The 18,543-nt window shown below is 39.3% G+C and overlaps 2 protein-coding genes across 3 annotated transcripts; one reads left to right on the top strand and one right to left on the bottom strand.

Annotated features, from left to right (window-relative positions):
• The first annotated feature begins 264 nt into the window (after positions 1 to 264).
• On the top strand, positions 265 to 12,375 carry LOC131672039 (uncharacterized). 2 transcript variants are annotated; one of them, XM_058948964.1, is made up of 3 exons: positions 265 to 541; positions 8,748 to 9,066; positions 9,619 to 12,374. In XM_058948964.1, the coding sequence occupies exons 1-3, from the start codon at positions 477 to 479 to the stop codon at positions 9,949 to 9,951; spliced, it is 717 nt and encodes a 238-aa protein (XP_058804947.1). In that variant the 5' UTR covers positions 265 to 476; the 3' UTR covers positions 9,952 to 12,374. The 2 variants fall into 2 exon arrangements, with proteins under 2 accessions (XP_058804947.1, XP_058804948.1); XM_058948965.1 differs by lacking the exon at positions 265 to 541 and adding an exon at positions 693 to 823 and having other exon boundaries at positions 9,619 to 12,375.
• A 196-nt stretch (positions 12,376 to 12,571) lies between these two features.
• LOC131672038 (tyrosine-protein kinase Shark) lies at positions 12,572 to 17,700 on the bottom strand. Its single transcript, XM_058948962.1, has 13 exons — positions 17,373 to 17,700; positions 17,154 to 17,291; positions 16,885 to 17,048; positions 16,625 to 16,810; positions 15,554 to 15,638; positions 15,299 to 15,457; positions 15,021 to 15,223; positions 14,786 to 14,950; positions 14,269 to 14,709; positions 14,087 to 14,195; positions 13,837 to 14,005; positions 13,633 to 13,759; positions 12,572 to 13,556 (listed from the first exon to the last, which is right to left on the bottom strand). Exons 1-13 carry the CDS (start codon positions 17,446 to 17,448, stop codon positions 13,359 to 13,361), a joined length of 2,220 nt encoding a protein of 739 aa, XP_058804945.1. The 5' UTR covers positions 17,449 to 17,700; the 3' UTR covers positions 12,572 to 13,358.
• Between the last annotated feature and the right edge of the window lie 843 nt (positions 17,701 to 18,543).

The following is an 18,543-nucleotide window of genomic DNA, read 5'->3' as shown; positions in this document are numbered from 1 at the left end:
ACCGGCTTTTGAACAATCGAGAAAAACATAAATAAGCAGCCCTTCCGGTGCATACCGAAGAATTTTCCATTTATTGAACTTGCAAGCCACGTTAGCGTGTGTTAGGTTGATCAACCTCGTTCTGTATAATACGGCGACGCGTCGTCGTGTGCATGATGCGGCTTCACATGTTCTTACCCCGTGTTTCCCCTACCCTCCCCTCGAAATCGCGCGGCGTAGCGTGGCGGTGCAGAAGAGGGAGCGGCCGACTACTCAAAGTAACAGGCGCGTTTAGCTCAGTCACAGTCAGTCGTCCGTTGAGAATCGAGTGTGAATGAGCTTCATTTGTCTCTTTCTTTCTCTATCAGTCGCAAGAGTCAGTGACACATACACACACGTCGCTTCATCGTCGTCATTGTCGTAGTCCTCGCACTACTCTATTTCATCAGTGTAAAGGCAGTGTTCCTGCAGTGGACTGTGCAAATCACACTTCAAAGATGTCGATCGTGGGTTACGGCACTGAGATGAATAACGGCAACAGCACCACAGCCGAGAACAACAGGTAATGCACGCATACAAATACGTAGAACGAGATAGAGGCGTGTCTGTTCCATTTTTTGCTCTTTTTTTCTCGGACGTGCTCTCGCTCTTTCTCTCCTTTTGCCAGGCCACGACGACGTTAGCCCTTGACACGAAAGAACAGGCGATCGATTCGTTTGCCAAAGAGAGAACTCGCCGGCTGAATAGTGTCTGTCTTGAAATCATTGTCGCACGCGCTGCGCGCTACCGGTGATGCGATGCGATGGATGCTTTCCATGCGCGAAATTTTCCTCAGCTTGCAATGGTAGTATACATAAGTGTCGTCGTTTTGTGTATACACGCGTGAGATCTGACCATACCTACGTCGAGCGAAGATTTTACGAGCGACAGTCGAAAGGCGCATGCGCGTCCGGCGTGGCCTGATGCCGAGAAGATGGGACACGTAACGTACATATATATGTGTTCGTGTGCGGGTGCATTCCCGGAAAAGAATGAGAAATCAGTGACGCGTCAGCAGTTCAAATTAGATAGAAAGTTCTATGATGCTTGAGGTAGACTTTTTGAACGAAGGGAAATGTCGACGAAATTGTTCGCTAAGACGTCTGTCACTCGTAGTAAACCTACATATAAATATAGCCGAAACGAATAATTATAATAGCGAGCCGCAATTTGATACACCTAAAGAAGGAAAAGTAGCTCGTGCACTCTCGCGTTTGCCCAGGCTGCAGGTTTCGTTTCAAGTGCACATAAGTTTGTGGTTATATAAGCTGCCACGGATACATCCTTTCGAAAAGTGTTAGCGCTCGTTACACGTGTGCACTCAACTATCGCCATAGCGGTAGCGATGGAAATAGCTCCCCTACTCGTGCGCGCAGTCCCAACTTTCTCGGAGCTCGCTATACCAGCTATACACGCTTGCCAGCAGCAGCGGAAAATCCAGAGCGATAGTAAACATTGATTTCGACAGATTTTGCGCAAAAGCTCGCGAACGCGAGAGAAAGAGCTTGCTACAATTCCGTCGAGGTCGTTTGTGTTTTGGCTTCGCACTTTTATTATACTACTCACTCCGAATATTAACAACAGAAAAGACGTAAGTGCGTGTGTGTGAGGGGAAACTCAAGGATAGTCACTTTCGCCGCATACGTCTTTTGTAGTATACTTGGCAGATAGGAATTGTGCATTCACGTGTCCACTGAAAAAATGCACGAATTTCCTTGCGTCAAACAGTCGTACAATCATTTTGTTAATTGCCCGCTAATAGATAAAATGACGACAATTATTTGAATAGCTTCACCTCGAGCATTGACTAACCCGATGATAAACACGCTAAACACTTGCGTGCTGCACTTTTCTACGTGTGTAATTGATATAGATATCTTTTTTTATGTCGTGCAATGCAAGGCTTCGCCATCTGATTGTATCGACAAATAATGCGCATTCTGTAAGCGTGCTTTTGTAATAATTGCTCTCGAGTGCGAGAGGTCAAGTTTTGTTTGTCAATGGCTCGCAGCTTTTCTTTCATTGGCTGCTGAAACGCGACGATTCGCTGCATTCATGACTTCTCCGATCGCAAAACCCGCTTTGCCCCGCAGTCTACCGTCTATTACCGATGACTCCTTCGTGTGCAATTAAAGAAAAAACTTCAATTTTATACATTGCTGACATTTCTTCTTTTAATCTTGTTGCGAAAATTGTTATTTGTTTTTTCTTGCATTATCTCCGACTATCTCATTGTTTTTCTCACACACGGAGACAAAAAATAGTCATATCAATTATTTATTGACCAATCGAGTGAAACAAGATCGTAATAACTGGTCTTTACAAATTGTCATCAACGATAATTACTTTACAATTACACTTATACTTTTATGATGAACATCGTAACATAGAAGCTCCGTCGAGTTATCGATCGAAAGGTAAAAAATAAAAATTTTACAATTTTTACATAACCTCACGTGGCGGCGGCCATTACAACAAAATAAAAGAAAACACACTGCCGAACACATTCGGTTTGTCAAATTTCCACCCTAAAAAAAGGCTAGCGTCAATGATTCGCAATACGGTAGAACAGAAGAAGGCATTTCACGTGAATCCTCGTCAGGCAAGTAAACAATCATCATCGCGAAACTTTCGCTTTCTTCCGATTCCTCGGCGCAGCTGGTCGACTAGCCTCGTTAAAACTATCGCGCACTCAAGAATCTGCTGCGCCACTTTGAAAGCCGCACGTTGATCGAGGCTCATTCTCAATAATGCCAGAGAGCCGAAATAATCTCTTTCTTTCTCTATACAGTGAAATCAGAATGTACGCGCCTTTCACACAAGGATGCGCATGGCCCAGTTTACCATTCTATACGCGCAAGCAACTCAACAAAGATGCTCTGTATGTTGCTACACGCTTGCGGGTCTTCTAAAGCGATTATCCGTCTCTCTCTCTTTCTCTCGCTTACAAAAAAAGCTCGCGAGAGAAGAGAGAGCCGCTGGAATTCGAAGCAGTCTTTTACAGGTGGTTTTAGGCTGCACAGTCTCTCGCGGTCTGATTGGCCGAGCAGCTCGCGTTGTATCGCTTATGTAGATCGCGAAAGTGTGTCGCGGAGAGAGGGAAACAAGTAAACTGTCGTTAAGTTCGCGGAGTGCGATGATTGATGCGCGAGAGAGGAGAATGTTTTGCCCGTGCTTTCCTGCGGTGCGGTTAGGAGCAACGATCGTGGTGCGATCGCTGGCCTTCATTGAAAGTCGGCGAGCAGACAGGCGACCTTCGAAAGGACTTGGAATCGCTGGAAATATCCGTCGTTTTATTTGCTGACCAGCGGGGTATCTCGGCCGCGCGATCGATTCATTTTAATCGGCAGTCTTCCGCAGAGAGGCGCGCGGCTGCTGTCGCGAGGGCGCGAAGGTCAGGGGCAATGGACAAATCGCGCGCGCTTCCCGCGCGCCTTTTCTCGGCAGAACTCTTTTTTTGTTCTTCTCGCGCACGCGCGAAGAGAAAGTGCGGAGTGGTGCGGCAGGTGGGCGGCGGTAGGAGGAAAAAACGTCGTGGCGCGTGACTTGCGAATCGCCGCTTAATGATCATCGTTCGCCGGGAGGCCGAGAAAGAGAGAAGGCAGACGTCAGGTGCAGCGAAGAGCACTAAAAATAGAATCCCGGTAAATCTCGATAAATCGAGGACGTCGGGAGCCTTGATCGGTATACTTTTCATAGTCAAGGCGATGGCCAGGTCGTCGTACGCTTAAATTATGCGTGAAAACGAGTACGAGGAGAGGCGGAGAGGAGAGCTCCATTAAAAGCCTTTGAAAGAGATCGCGCGCATCCTCCGTGCGCGCGGAGAGGAAGTCGATATCTATGAACGGCGAGGTTATGCGGATACGTCAATCGCGCCAGTGCGCGGAGTCGACGTGGGGTGCACTCGCTACTTTTTTTTCTGCATAATGGGGGGGGGGGGGGGTCGCCCGTTCGTTAACCATACTCTGCGAGCCAATATAATCTTCCGAGAGTAACTTTCACTATCTCAATCATCTTTTCCATCGCGGCTTTTCGCCACCGACAGTTTTCACTTTCTCGCGCGCAGCTCCGTAAGGCCCCGAGCCCTGATGTGGAAACGTGATCGTCGGAAGGGCAGTCGTAGAAGCAAAGTGCGCACTGGAGAGGCGTCTCCTTGATCGAGAAAGCAGATGCCGATGCGCGTTACCTCATCGCCTCTCGCGCCAATAGCAGCGGCACTGGCGTTTTATTTGTCTTCCAGCCGAAGACGCGAGCATGACTTCGCGCTGCACCGCCACAGATTTCGCAATGCCAACTCGGCACAATTGCTCGCTTGAGGTTGAAAAGAAAGCGATGAATTTTTCAATGAGCGAATGAACTTGGCTTATCTGGTATTTATGAGATGCGGTTGCGCGGATCCTCCATCGTTAACGGGAAGGTGGATTTGGGCGATTACGCGCTAGATTCGTTCTTCGTTTTTTGCTCAAGTTCTGCTCGATACGGGATCCGAGCACTCATATTCGGTCCGATGGCATGTTTCGATTAACGAATTATTTGGCAATACGCAAGTACGCGGTGCTCGTAGTACTATCGCAGGCGCGGCTAACCGAAGACCCAAGTGAACGTAGAGCCGAAAGGCAATCGATAATTTGTTTGTTCGCTTCCGTGCGCGGGGATGAAGCAGTCGTCAACCTCGATCGTCGCTCCCTTTTCTCGCAAAAATCAATCAATGTATGCTGGTCGTCCGCGACGTAGATCTAGCAGATTCCGCAGGCGTTGGTAAACCAAACACCGATACGCACTTACGCGCAACCCACTGACTCGTTAGTGCATCATGAGCAGATCGAGTGATTTTCCATTTGTCGCTCGTAGTACAGGTGCACTATAAACACGTAGCGCGATTGCGCAATTGGCTTCGCGGGCAGCGAGCGGAGCGGGATTATTCAATTAGCTAAGGACGTGTCGTAATATTGCTTGCGCGCCGCGAAAAGCTCACGCGATGAGCCTGCGTATCTTCGGGCAATCTGTACGAAAAATCTTGAGAGAAATAAATGGCGAGCGTGGGATTTTTTCTTCGGTGCCCGACGCGATCGCACCATTTCGCAATGCGCGCGCAATTTTCTTCCCAGATTAATCTTTTATTGCCAAAGCTATGCAAGGCTCGTTTGAAAAAAGCGCACGGTCGGGATACGAATCCGCTGGTATGCTCCGGCGCGTGGCAGAGTAATTATACGAGAGGACAAAACAGGAATCCGTCAAAGCTGATCGATCGACCGTTAACCAGCAGCGATTCGAGTCCTGGCTAGGCTCGTAGCAGGTCGTCAGGCGACCCGCCGACAGAGTTAAAAATTGGCGTGAGCAATTGTAAATAATAAGCTCGTAAATCTCCGGGCGGACCGGAACCGACGTGCGCATTGACGCCTCTCGTCGTACGGTACAACTTTTTTCCGAGCAAGTTAGTACTATCACGATTGTCCCGCGTGGCAGCAACATGATGAAAGCTTACGTGCGCTCGTGTGCGAATCGTGATGCTCGATAATTTCTTTTTATCTCTGCCATGCTTATGCTCATGCGGATCGACTTTGCGCATTTTCAGATCGTCACGGGCGCGCGAAGAGCTTTGACCCATAACCGAGACGCGCAAGGTTTTTATTATCGGCTCTGCGATGTTGATGATGATGATTGATTTGCGCTTGACTTCGAGGTCAGATATAGAATTATACGTGTATTGTTAGAGATTATTGCGTTTGATGATCTTTTATCGGCATTTGCCCGCCTGTGGCAAGGTGACTAAGAATGGAACACGAGGATATTTTTCTTCTTCTTTCGAGTGTTTAGATATGTAAATCGAGTGTCAATATACAAGATTCGCCGTGAGAATATTATCCCGTGGAAGGAAAAAGAATGAATGAGCCGTCGATCTGCTAAATGACGAAAACTGTTAAGATCAGAAATCAGTTACTAACACACTTTCAGAAACGACGAAGTAAAATTGACGATCTTCACCTTGCGGTTTTGGATTTTAGAATATCAAAATTTTTGCATCCTTCGGCACACGCAGCCACGGTGGATTCCAGGACATTCTCGATTGTTGTTCCTTCAAAACATCTAAATCAGTGCCACGCGCGACAATAAATTTCGGAAGTGTCTATACGTATTGAATATACGAGAGGTATTGGTCTGGTCAAGGTTGTCCGTACGAGCAGCGCCGAAGTGAAAGCGCATTCTCAGATCCGGCGTGGTCTTTGATTTCATTTGCGAAATGTTCGCGCTCGCTTTCGTCAGCACCTATGTCATTGGAAAAGCCGGCGGATCTCTTTGTGACGTAAGGGAAGCATTGACTTTGATCGTAGCCCAAAGTAGAGGAGGCGCCGTTGCATCGTCCGCTGGGTTCTTTCGAGTCCAAGGCGTATTGCCGTCCGCGCGCGGCCATCGGCTCCGCGAGCTCTGGAACGTTCGTCGTCGGTGGCGGCTGCCGCCTCTACAGTCCCGTCACGGCGTTTATAATCGCGCGCGAGCGCGAGGAGCATGTTGCGCCAGACAGGACGGCAAGGTTGAACTCCCCCCGTCGTCGTTACGAGTTGTGTTGCGCGGAGTTTTCGTCAGTTGAGCTTTGACGCACGCCGAGTTCGCACGCACAGCCCGCTCGTTCTCTCTCTCGTGCCAGTCTCCGTCGCCGCACGTGGTGCAGTGTCATGAGGCAGCCCGTTGACAATCGGAGGTCTAGGTGTGTGTGTGTGTGTGTGTGTGCAACTGTGCTTCCGCTTGGTTTGACAGCTTGTGCTCCCCTCGCTGCCGTCCGAGCCAACTCGTGCGTTTTTCTCCACTTCTTTATGCTGATCCTACGACATGCCTATCTTCGACGCGACTATCCCCCCCCCCCCCCCCCTCTCGGAGCATCGGAAGGCCCGAGTTGTGGAAAGCACAGAAGAATTCCGCTTTCCTGGCCCGCGTGCCGTTATTTATTCAATAAAACGTCGAATGCGATGTACACTCGCGAAGTGAAAATGACTTTCGTTCTCCCACGCGCCAGTTTACCATACAATCGATACTTTCGTACGCTCACGTGAGACGTCAACTTTGCATGTCAAACGCCCAAGTCGCGACGGTTTAATTTCTTCGAGTTTGTAAAGAAGATTCTCTCCTTTTTGATGAGTGACTGAGTCACATAAGGAGAAAAGTCTTAACCGCCACTTCTAAAAGATCGCACGACTAGCAAAATGAACGGGCGTGCTTGCCACTTTGGAGGTCGTGGGTGTTTGGCTTATCGGCATTTTCGATACACTTTTTTTTATCTTTATTTTGTTTTGTTTTATTTTTAAATTTATTTTATTTCATTTTATTATTTTCAATCAGTCTTCTTAAATTTGAAGGACACGCGGATTTAAATTGATCGAGCAAAATCGAATCGTAGCTTCCGTATGAGAACACAAAATATGATCAAAAAAACAACATTTGTGAAGGTTCGGGTGATTTTTTCGAATTTACAGATTATTGGAGTATGAACGTATTTCAAGCCATGTATTTTGAATTGATGATTGTCAGGATGACATACCATTCCCTTTTTTGCCAAAAATCGTCACAAATTGAACCGTGAAATCAATATCAGAACAAAACCATAATTATTTCATTACTCGTATTTGTTATTTTTTCGACAATTATTAATAACATTCAAACTCTATGAAAAAATAATTTGGTTAATTAACTCTGAAAAACATAAATTGTAATTGTTACTATTACAAAGCGAACATTACTTTCGATAGCTCTAAAACACATTAACTTATACTTCAGGTAGTCTTTCCTCCTCCATTAAGCAGTAATAATAAGTCTTATTAAAAAAAAAGAACGTCGTTCCTTTCACCTATCTCAACCGAGGCTTTGTCCTCAAAACGATGTATACGGGGAAACAGTATAAAAACCATCGTAATTTTTACACCTAAAAGGCAGAGAAACAGTCGCTGACTCACTATACATCGCGGTTCTCTGTCGAGGAGCGCAAAAGTAATATATATATACTTGCCGCCAGCAAGGTGTACCTGAGCTTATACATCGAGGTCAGCTCACGAAAAATGTCTTTCTCCTCGCCGTCCACAAAGTCCGACGCGCGCGCGCGTGTGTGTGCCGCTCTCTCGGAGGAATTATTCTGCAACGTCATGTAGCCGTCAATTTGTACAAGCGGCCGTTTTCTTTTCTTCTAGCTATTGCGGATTCTAGGTCGTTTGCATTTCAGTTTCTACGATTTTCGCCCGCACGTGCACGAGCCCGATCTCGGCTCTCGCAGTTTTTCCCCAGTTTGTTCCGCAGTCGCGATCATCGCGCGCACGTCTCGTTAATACTGAATCAAGCCGCGACTCTGGAATATCATCGCGTCGCGAATACATTTCCTATTTACTCGTAGAAATGGCCAAATAAGTGTGACGCTTACGTAAATATATTTAATCGTATTACGTTCGTGTTAATATGCAAAAGAAGAGGTGTTTTCTGAATGACGATGGAGTCACCAGCGCTGGTCACGTAAATATAATATAGCTGGCGCATGGTTGGCTCGCGCATAGTGATGATCCGGTTTTTCTCTGTAGTTCACTGACATCCCAACTGAGAGACACTCGAACGAGCTTTGGCGTGCTCGCGTAAATGACGCACGGGCCAGATAATTATGACGCGAAATGTTTTGACGCGCGCTCGAATAGAAAAGTTCCCATAGAGATGGTTCTGCGTGGCTAATTCGTTCGATCGTTTTGCATTTGCAGATGCAGCCTGCGCAGGATCGCAAGGCACGAGGAGCCGGAATTCAGCAATGCCAGCATCCTCAACAGCATGGAGAGGTTCGTTCGCACAGTTAACGAGATGGAAGAGACGATATTGGTGCCGAGTCGTTTGTTGGATTTAGCCGTTGGCGATGCATCAGACACAATCTGCCAAAAAGAATGCAGAAACGGCTCGTCCACCATCAAAAGCAACCTCAACAACACCGATCTCTACCGACTTTATAATATTGTCAACCAAATGAAAATCGAACTGCTCTGGTCGCAGGAGAATCCTGCTCAGAACCTCGCTGACGAGCAACAGGTATTGCACGAGTTCAAGTTTATCACTAATTTCCTCCTTACGACTCGCCGTACATAATTTGGTATTTTTCCGTTTTCTTTGATCGTACTGATCATGTTTCTTTTTCAATAATAAATGCAGTTAATAATAGCGTAATTGATTAAGGTTTGTACATGGAATACAGCATTTTGTTATTGACTATCTTATCTACGCACTTTAAACGCGTACAATTACTTTCATTAAATTGATATGTGGCACTTGAGAGACTAATTAATATCGTTTGATTTGCAATTTAGTGAGAGGGGGTAACGATGATATCGTGGAATATTAACAATTTAATAGAGAGTTCAAAGATAACGATATGGAGTAGGAAATTGTTACAGTTAAAGATCTCACGCTTAAAAATCATATCACAAAAAAAAACACTTCTAATTAAGGATTAACGATGAATTATTTGGAAGCGATTAAATTTCTGTAAAAATTAATTGATCAATTAATTAGTTACGATCGTTTATAGCAGAAGTAATTTGTTTAAAATGAGGGAATAACTAAGGAAGAACATTTCTTTTGTAGGAGCAAGAAGCTCAGCGCAACAAGGCGCAAGTTGCCGCAATGGAGCACGCTCGTCTAGGCCACGCGAGGTGTCCATCAACCACATCGATGCAAAGTGTTCAGTCAGCATCGTCGATGGTATCGAGTAGTTCGGCAAGCGATTCGGACTCGGACACAGGCATCGAGAATGATTCTGGCTTAGAAAGCGAAGAGCCAAGTGATCGACTCGCCAATCTTGCTGCTGAGCAGTTCAGGCGTCATCTTCATGGACTCCATCGTAGCATCAACCGCATGACTGAGGCTGCGGAATACCTGACTCTCAGATATCAAGCTGACGTCGGTGGTCAAGTTTGATCTGCCGGTTCTACTACCAAAATCAGCTCTGCTGCTCTCTAGTACGCTCGCGCGTGTGTGCCTGTAAATCTCGTTTGTGTGTGCATGTGCGTATGCGTATGCGTGTGTATATGTGTATGTGCATGTGCATGTCCGTGTGCGTATGTATGTGTGTGTACGCGTGTGTGCTTGCATCTGCGTCTGATCTGCGGAGAAGAGTAGGTCACTATTTTTACAATTACCGATTGTGCTTTTTAAAATTCTCGATTGGCTAAGCTTGTCGCCGTTGTCTATTTCTTTGTTTATTTCTTATTGATGATTACTATTTATTTCTTATAGTTTGTATCGGCAATCAGATTTCCACGTATGAATTGTTATATCTTGCATTTTCAAGTTTACATCAATCAATTTCTCAGTTTTACATTGCTTTGTTTCTTCTATTCATTTGCATTTCTTTTACACTTTTTATTAGCCTTACACGACCTTTGAAGATACTAGGAGAATGCCTGATAACGTTTTGTTTGTGTCGATACTTCGCTGGTGGTAATCATTCGTAGTTCTGCAAGTGGGGGAGAGGGCAAAAATATTACGTTCACGAGAATCTTTCGCAAGCTATTCAATGATAAACACAAAACAAGCTGATTGATTTATCTTGAACGAGAATGAGAGTCTCGTGCAATGCAGCGATTAAATTGCGAAGCGATATTGCAAAAAAAGAAAATGCATGCAATGTTTTAAAACAGCTACGTTGTGTAGAGATATGGAACTCATATTTTTTCTTTTTGTTTTAGGAATGTGAAACACTTATCTGCGATAAAACTATTAAGATGCACGTATATGTATGCGTGAGTATTTTGTAAGTTGTATGTTTTAGTATGCGTGATTGGTACACACGAGCGAAAGAAATGATGAAATAAATTTTTGCGAGCAAACAGAAAAGAGAGAAGAATTGAAAATTATAATTTTTAAGCGGTGTTTTGATCTTGTTATTGCGACGCGGGTAAACGTATGTGTAAATAGTAATTAAATGAGAATTTCTTTATTTTTTCTTTCGGTAAAAAACAGTTGAAAAACTTAGAAAACATGGCAATGGATAGGTAGCGATCAACTAGACGTTAGCTTTTTATTCCGAGTATTTTTTTCGTTTTTCCTTTTCTTTGCCTTAAATTCATAGTAAGTAAGTGAGAGAGTTATACGTGAAAAATCTTTGTTTTCTTTTGGGAAAAACTTATGCATAAAAAGGGAAATCCGATCGTTGGATTTAAATCAAATTCCTCGTAGGAATAATTACTAATTCGGGAATTTAATGTTTTGTACATAAAATTAGTTTCCGATATTATTTATTTTCCTTTTTTTCCCTCCGTTATTTTCTACTATATTTACAAATGTAATTTATATATAAAGCCAAGATAGAACATTCTGCTATGCGAATTTGCGTGTGTCGTAATCTTTTGTATGAAAATAGAACATCAAATAAAGACGTTTGAAATACCCTTAAATGACATTCATGATGTCGTTAGTTACGATTGAATACTCCAAACTTTTTTGTATTGAATCTAAATTGGAAAATGAAAATCGTTCTGTAACAAATAATCTTGAATAGCCAATCGAAAAGACAAGAAAAAGATTACATCACAGGCGAAACCAAATATAATGGAAACAAAACTTGGACTTAGCATTCAAGCTTGGTATTACGAGAGCGCAAATTTTCATACATAATTTTGTCTGTATATAATTTGTAAATAAGCCAGAGGTTCACTATGGAATTGTAGCTAATTTTTGAGAACCTTTTTGCCTTTTGAGAAGCAGTAGAAGCACAAGGCACATTTCGCGCCACTGATAATTTGAAGAAAAACGTTGTTGAAAATCTTTCTTTTTTGTAAACTTCAAAATCTTTACACAAAGTACTGATTTAACTATTCAATTGTGCATTCGTGCTTGAAACATAATCTGTGCTATGAGTCCTTGTAAAACTTAACTTTTCTACGTAATTTGTAGAATTTTATATATAACATACGTTTTGATTATAAAGAGTATATTGATATAGTACGTTTTAGAATAATAAGCATTCCATAGAATGGTGACGCGACATGTGTTGGGCTACGGTTGAACGAGTTTTACACATTTTCAGCTGTTATGACGTTCTTATATTTCAAATAATGGTAGATTTTTCAACATATTTTCACGATCATTTTGATTGTAGTAAGTAAATCTAGTCCAAGTCTACTGCAGCTCAATAATTATAACGTAAGTTTCTTTCTTAACTATTACACGACGTCAAAAATTATGAGCGTCCCTAAACTAATGATTAATAAATAAAATACATCGTACATCACTTGAAATTATTTGCCTGAGCGATGGCATTTTATAAGCCGCAACATAATACAAAAAAGTGATATACACTGGTGTCACGTCAAATGTACAACCTGATAATAGTGATAAATAAATTTTCATCGGTTCTTTTCAACGAGCATTTTATTTATTATAAATTCTTCAATATAACACATTTTATAAAATTAAAAAAAATAAACATTGCCTTTCTTGAAAACATTTCTTATAGATTAACACAATCCAATATATGAGGTTTTTTATGACATTGATTTATTAAATGTTGAATAAGGTGTTGAAAATAAGCAAACCAATAGATGTTAGGGAACATTTTTAAATATGAAAACAGATATTTAAAACAATTAACGTAAGTTTTATGTTTTATATCTTGACGATATAATACATTGAATTTCGAAAACCACATAATTTGTAGACTTTTTTTTGAAGAACTTAAACCGATGTGAAATTGATATACCCATAATAAAAACAAAAATTATAACTTCAATTTAACGGCGTTATTCTTTTAAATATTTTTACATTGATTTTTCTGACATGAGTATAATTTTGTCTAATTGTATTTATATATTTCAAAATTATAATTTAGAACCTAATGAGGCCGCAAACAAGAAGTAGCGAAACATCGCTAAATTGAAGTTATTATTTTTGTTTCTACCTGGATAAATCTGTTTTACGTTAGTTTAAGTTCTTAAAATTTATCAAATTATGAAAGACGAATAGAATAACCATATTATAGGCATTTTTATATTGGACCATATTAAGTTCATTTTTGTATAGTGAAATGTCAATGGTGAATACATTTTTATCGGTTTTTTAAAAAAATGCTTTTTATTTATTATTATTTCCTCACATTAATGAAATGTCTTAAAAAAATTTTCGTGCTTTGAATGATATAGATTATCTTTTCTTACAGTTCATTATAAGATGTACACAAAAATAAAAATAATAAATTATAATATTTTATTTGAAAAACATATACTTAGACTAATACAAAATCAAAGCGTAACGTGTTTTTTTTCATCAGTTCGGTTAAAAAAATGCTATACTAAAAGTATACATAACACACGATTGCTTTTGAATCATCAGCTGATATCGACAGCTGTCACAAGTTCTCGAATGTTGGCGTATTCTGGGTCACTGCTAAAAATATCGAGTAGTTCTTGAAACGTGGGACGATCGGCTGGCTTATATGACCAACATTTCTGCATAACTTGATAGACGTGATCGGGGCATTTTTTAGGACAAGACAGTCGATCTCCTTTTTCTACTAGTTCTATTACCTGTTAAGTATATTTCAATGGTATAAACACTAAATTAAGTTGTAATGATTGATAAATGAAATGAATGATTACTCACTTCAGCTCCTCTTCTGTTCCCGTAAGGCTGTTCTCCGTATGAAAACATTTCCCACAACGTGATTCCATAGCTCCATACATCACTAGCGTTAGAGAAATTGCCAAAATTGTAAGATTCAGGAGCGTACCTATTTGAATACATTACATGAATATTTCTAAAAGAATGTTGGAACAATAATAATAACTTTTGATGAATCATACGAACCATTTGATAGGCCATTTTCCTCCTGCCGTAGCTTTGTAATAGTCGTTAGAACCAAAATTTCTTGAAAGACCAAAATCACTTATTTTTGCTTGATGTCTTGAAGCCAGCAGAATGTTTCTTGCAGCCAAATCTCGGTGAACAAGCCTTATTTCTTCTAAATACTTCATACCTGTATTGAAAGAAAACGGGTTTTACTACTATATTATATAATAGAATTTGTATTAAACTAGAAAATATTTTTACTACCTACCACAGGCAATTTGAGAAGCCCACACTTTAAGCTCATAATTAGGACTGATTCTGTCTGGAAATTCCAAAAGATAAGCCAGCATAGAGCCGAGTGAAACTAATTCTTGAACCTAAAATTTACTATAATTATTTTTATATCACGAATATATCAGAATGAGAACATTAGGCAATGCATTTCCATACCATCAAAAGTGGAGGGCCTTCTGAGAATCCTATTAATTTAACTATACAGTGATGATTGAAAGTCATCATCAAACGTGCTTCTCGTAAAAATTCCTCTCGAGTTGTAACGTTTTGCGTATCCCTTAACATTTTTATAGCGACAGGTTCTTGACGTCCACATGGTCTGTCGTAGAGACCCTCGTAAACGGCTCCGAATTCTCCTTCACCTAATACTTCTCCTAGGATTATATTTTCACCAGGGATAAAAACTTTGTTTACGGACATTTCATCGTTGTCGTTTTCAACTATTGCGGGTACAGCGCTGTGAAGATCATTGTCGTTTAATTTGTTATTGACACTTTTATTGTCTACTCTTATGGGATTACTCGGACTTAAATATGGTTTTTCAGGAAGACGAGGTGGAGGTTCGGGAATCGAGAGTTTCTTCTTTCTTATAGAATCCTAAAACGTAAATAAACAATTGCCATTGATATTTATAAAAACAATGTTTAATGTTGCGTCTTTATGGAATACTTACCCCATTGAAGATCGACGATGGCATTTCTGGAACAGGAGGTTTAGGTGCTGGTGCAATAGGATGAATCAAAGGTCCCGGAAGTCCATCTTGCATGCATTTATAATGCTCTATAACGTGCTCTAATGAAGGTAGATATGGCCCATTATCAATAAACAAAAAGTTTTTCTGCGATCATCAAATAAAATATTTAATCAGAAATGTAATAGATTTCTAAATTGTCAGTGGTTCAACTTACTTGTTTTTGTATTTGAAAGTGATAGGCTTGTTTATTATACATAACTGTGAGAACTCGAATACCATCATGCCTCTCACTAAGACGAACTAAAAATGATCCATCAAGATCGCCATGTTGATGTATGAGATTAATAGCTTCCATTCTTTCCAAGGTACCATGGTACCAATCATCTAATTTTTCTTTTGTTGGTCTACTATAATTACCTGTGAGAAATTAATGAAACTTAAGTACAATGCAAGCATTAATTGCACGTGAATTTAGTAATAGAATTAACTTACGCAATAACTGTTCACACTCTGTATGGCCGTTAAGTTTTGCAAGATCTGCTGGCACGTCGTCTTCTAACGTTCGAGGGTTTAATGGTGCATTTGCTGACAATAGCAATTGTATTACTTCTTTATGGCCTCTGCTTGCTGCTTCGTGTAATGGCACCATTCCTAAAGATCAACGCAATATGATTGTATCAAATACATCGACAATAATTTTGAAAAACATTGCTAAAAAGATTATATAATAAAGATTATAAAATTCACCTGTTTCTGTATGACGAGCCTGTATATTTGCTCCCCCAGCAATCAATATTTGTACTGTACTTGGCAAATTACTTTGGCAAGCATACTAGAAAAATAAATTAAACTGAATTCAAGTTAAAGACTAATATACATACAAATATTTGCATAAATCACAGAGAAACAATAAGATTCAATGAACCGAATTTAACCCATTATTACCCAAGCAAAATCCAGGCCGGATAGTACTAAACTAACCAGTGGATCACTGTTAAAACGGGAAAAATGTACCCGTGTTTTTTCTTTTTGCGATACCAATTGTTTATGTGAAATCATTTAAATAATTATAAAAACTTTAAATTTTGCAATTTTAAAAACTGATCATACCATCGATCCTACGCGGAAAAATAAGTAAAAAACCTTTTTAGAACTTTCTTACACATATGTAATCCGTCACTTAAACCCAACCCTAAACGATCGGTTAAAAAAAAATCATGCCTAAATGTCTTGTGTAATTGGTTAGAATAAAATCTTGATTTCTGAATAAAGTTGAATACTTTATTTTCTAAGATAATACAAAATACAAAAATCTAAGATTTACAATATAGAATCTAACAGAAAAATAGTATAGAAGTTTTCAATGTGTTTTTTCTTGTAGAATAGATTGCCATGATTAGTTTTTTTAAATCGGAAAATTTTTTTAAACTTGTTTAAATAATTTGTTTAAATAATTTAAATAAACGAAATTATTTCGTTTAAACAATAACATAAAATAAAAAACACGAGTAAAATTTTTTTGTTTTGATAGTGATCCAGTGGTTGGTTTGATGCTATCTGGCTTGGATTTGGCTTGGGTAATAATGGATTAAAAAAACATATACGCAGTGAAATAATGAAGCAAACTAATTTTTAAAGCTAAACTAATCCTTAGCCAGCATCAAAACCTGCTTACTTTTATTGTTTTACTTGTTTTATACATATATCCTATTGCTTTTTGCTTTTTAAAGAAATAATGAGTATCTGTTAAATACCTGTATTAAATTATATTCCTTTCTTTACAGTAATTTGTTCATATAAGCTTAGTAATAAACTTACATGCAAAGGTGTGTAACCAGCAGTATCTCTACAATTAACACTAGCATTGGCTTGGATTAGTTGAGTCAATATTTCATCTGTACCATCCATAGCAGCCAGGTGTACTGCTGTTTGACCAAGTTGATTTTTGGCATCCAAACTTCTATAGCCACATTTTAAAAGTTCAGATACTACTGTATAATTTCTCTGCAAGTTTTAAATAAATTATTTAACTGCTTCAATTATTATCATATGATGCAACTGAAAAGAGAAAGTTTTACTCTAAGTGTAGCTCTATGCAACAAATTTGTTCTTCCATGTCTCCTGGTATCATGCGGAGGTGGCAAACCTTTAACAGGTGTTCGTAATGTAGTCACTAGCCCATGATTCTCTTGTTGATAATATTCTATAAGTGTTTCTAAACCATGAATTGTTGTCTCATCATCTGAAATCATTCACAAATGCACACAAATGAGACAAATATAAAGGACTGCTCAGTATCAACAAAGAAATAAATTGATTAGTCAACTTTCTTGTTTCAAAAACTCACCTATTGAAAAAAAGGCGTCTTCCCCATGTTTTCTAATTTGATAATGGGCAACATCACCATTATATGTGACTGAGAGGACATAATCTCCCAAAGAAGAACCACTTTCTCTTACAAGGAAAGTTCCATTCTCTCGACCTTCTAAAAATAAATAAATCAAGTTTGTATGGTCCATTATTCCAATTAAATTTCTCAAAGTATTGTCAAACAAAAAATACATACCATCTTTCAATAATTGTTCGGCATCATCCCTTGAAAGATTGCCGTGAAACCAGCAAATGCTTTCATCGGAGCTCATAGCGTCAAATAAAAACTATTATTGACAAAAAAAATACGTAGGTGAAAGTCGAAGCTACTGATGAAATGCTTAAGATCAGACGTCACTAAAATACACTGCAATTATCGTCTTTCTCTTGACAATCATTTTGGTGCTTCTTTATATTTTTAATATTGTTTCTCGAGCATTTGTCATCGCATTATCTATATAACACACACAGTTACTCGTACTTGTCAAGTTCCAGTATGCTTAAAAGCGTAAACACGATTTCGCTTGCAACTTCTTCAAGAGATTATTGTCTTGGAATACATGAGAATATAGCTGCAGGCAGTGCTGGGACTGCTGGGCCGGTATCATATGGAAAGTGGAAACTATATAGCAAAACAATATAACATAAAAACTATACGTGCATTGTCTCTATATTATATAGTCTCCGTGGCCGGCATTAATATCTTAGATCTTACTCTTCTTCTGAGATTTATACATTTTATGACAATAAGTCAGTTCGTTTGACCAGTTGTTCGCAGCGAATAATTTAAAAAATTTAATTTTTGCGTATTAAATGATACTGCTATAATTACGAATAATCAAAAATAATAAAATGCAATGATCACAATGAACACATATTAAGTATTTATGACATTAGCTAGTTATAGAGAAATATATTGTGTTTTAAATCATGTTCCAGCTATATAATTTTCCATAAAACATTAAAGATGGTTAAGTTTTAGATATATATATATATATATATATATATATATATATATATATATAGGTATAACAATAGACTTTAATTAAAAATGGAGTCATTATGTCAACAATATAATTAATAAAACTAAATATTTAATATTTATTTGTTACAAACTATATAAGTGAAAATATCCAGTACTAAATTAGCTACTAATACTTTACTATGCTTACTTTCATAGTTTACTAAATTATAGGATAAAAATATATAACTTATAATATAAAAAAATAGCATGGAATACTGCAAATAAAACAATTATACATCAACTACAAAATTAAAAATAAGTTCTTTAACATTATTAGTTAAAAAGAATTTTATTATACGTAATTGCCTTCTAAGATTAGATCAAGTTTTTGTACACGAATTAA

Source organism: Phymastichus coffea, unplaced genomic scaffold (assembly GCF_024137745.1).
Source record: "Phymastichus coffea isolate CEN01 unplaced genomic scaffold, Cenicafe_Pcof_1.1 PCOF00141, whole genome shotgun sequence".
NCBI classification, from domain to species: Eukaryota; Metazoa; Arthropoda; class Insecta; order Hymenoptera; family Eulophidae; genus Phymastichus; species Phymastichus coffea.
This window is presented reverse-complemented; position numbering and strand designations above follow the sequence as displayed.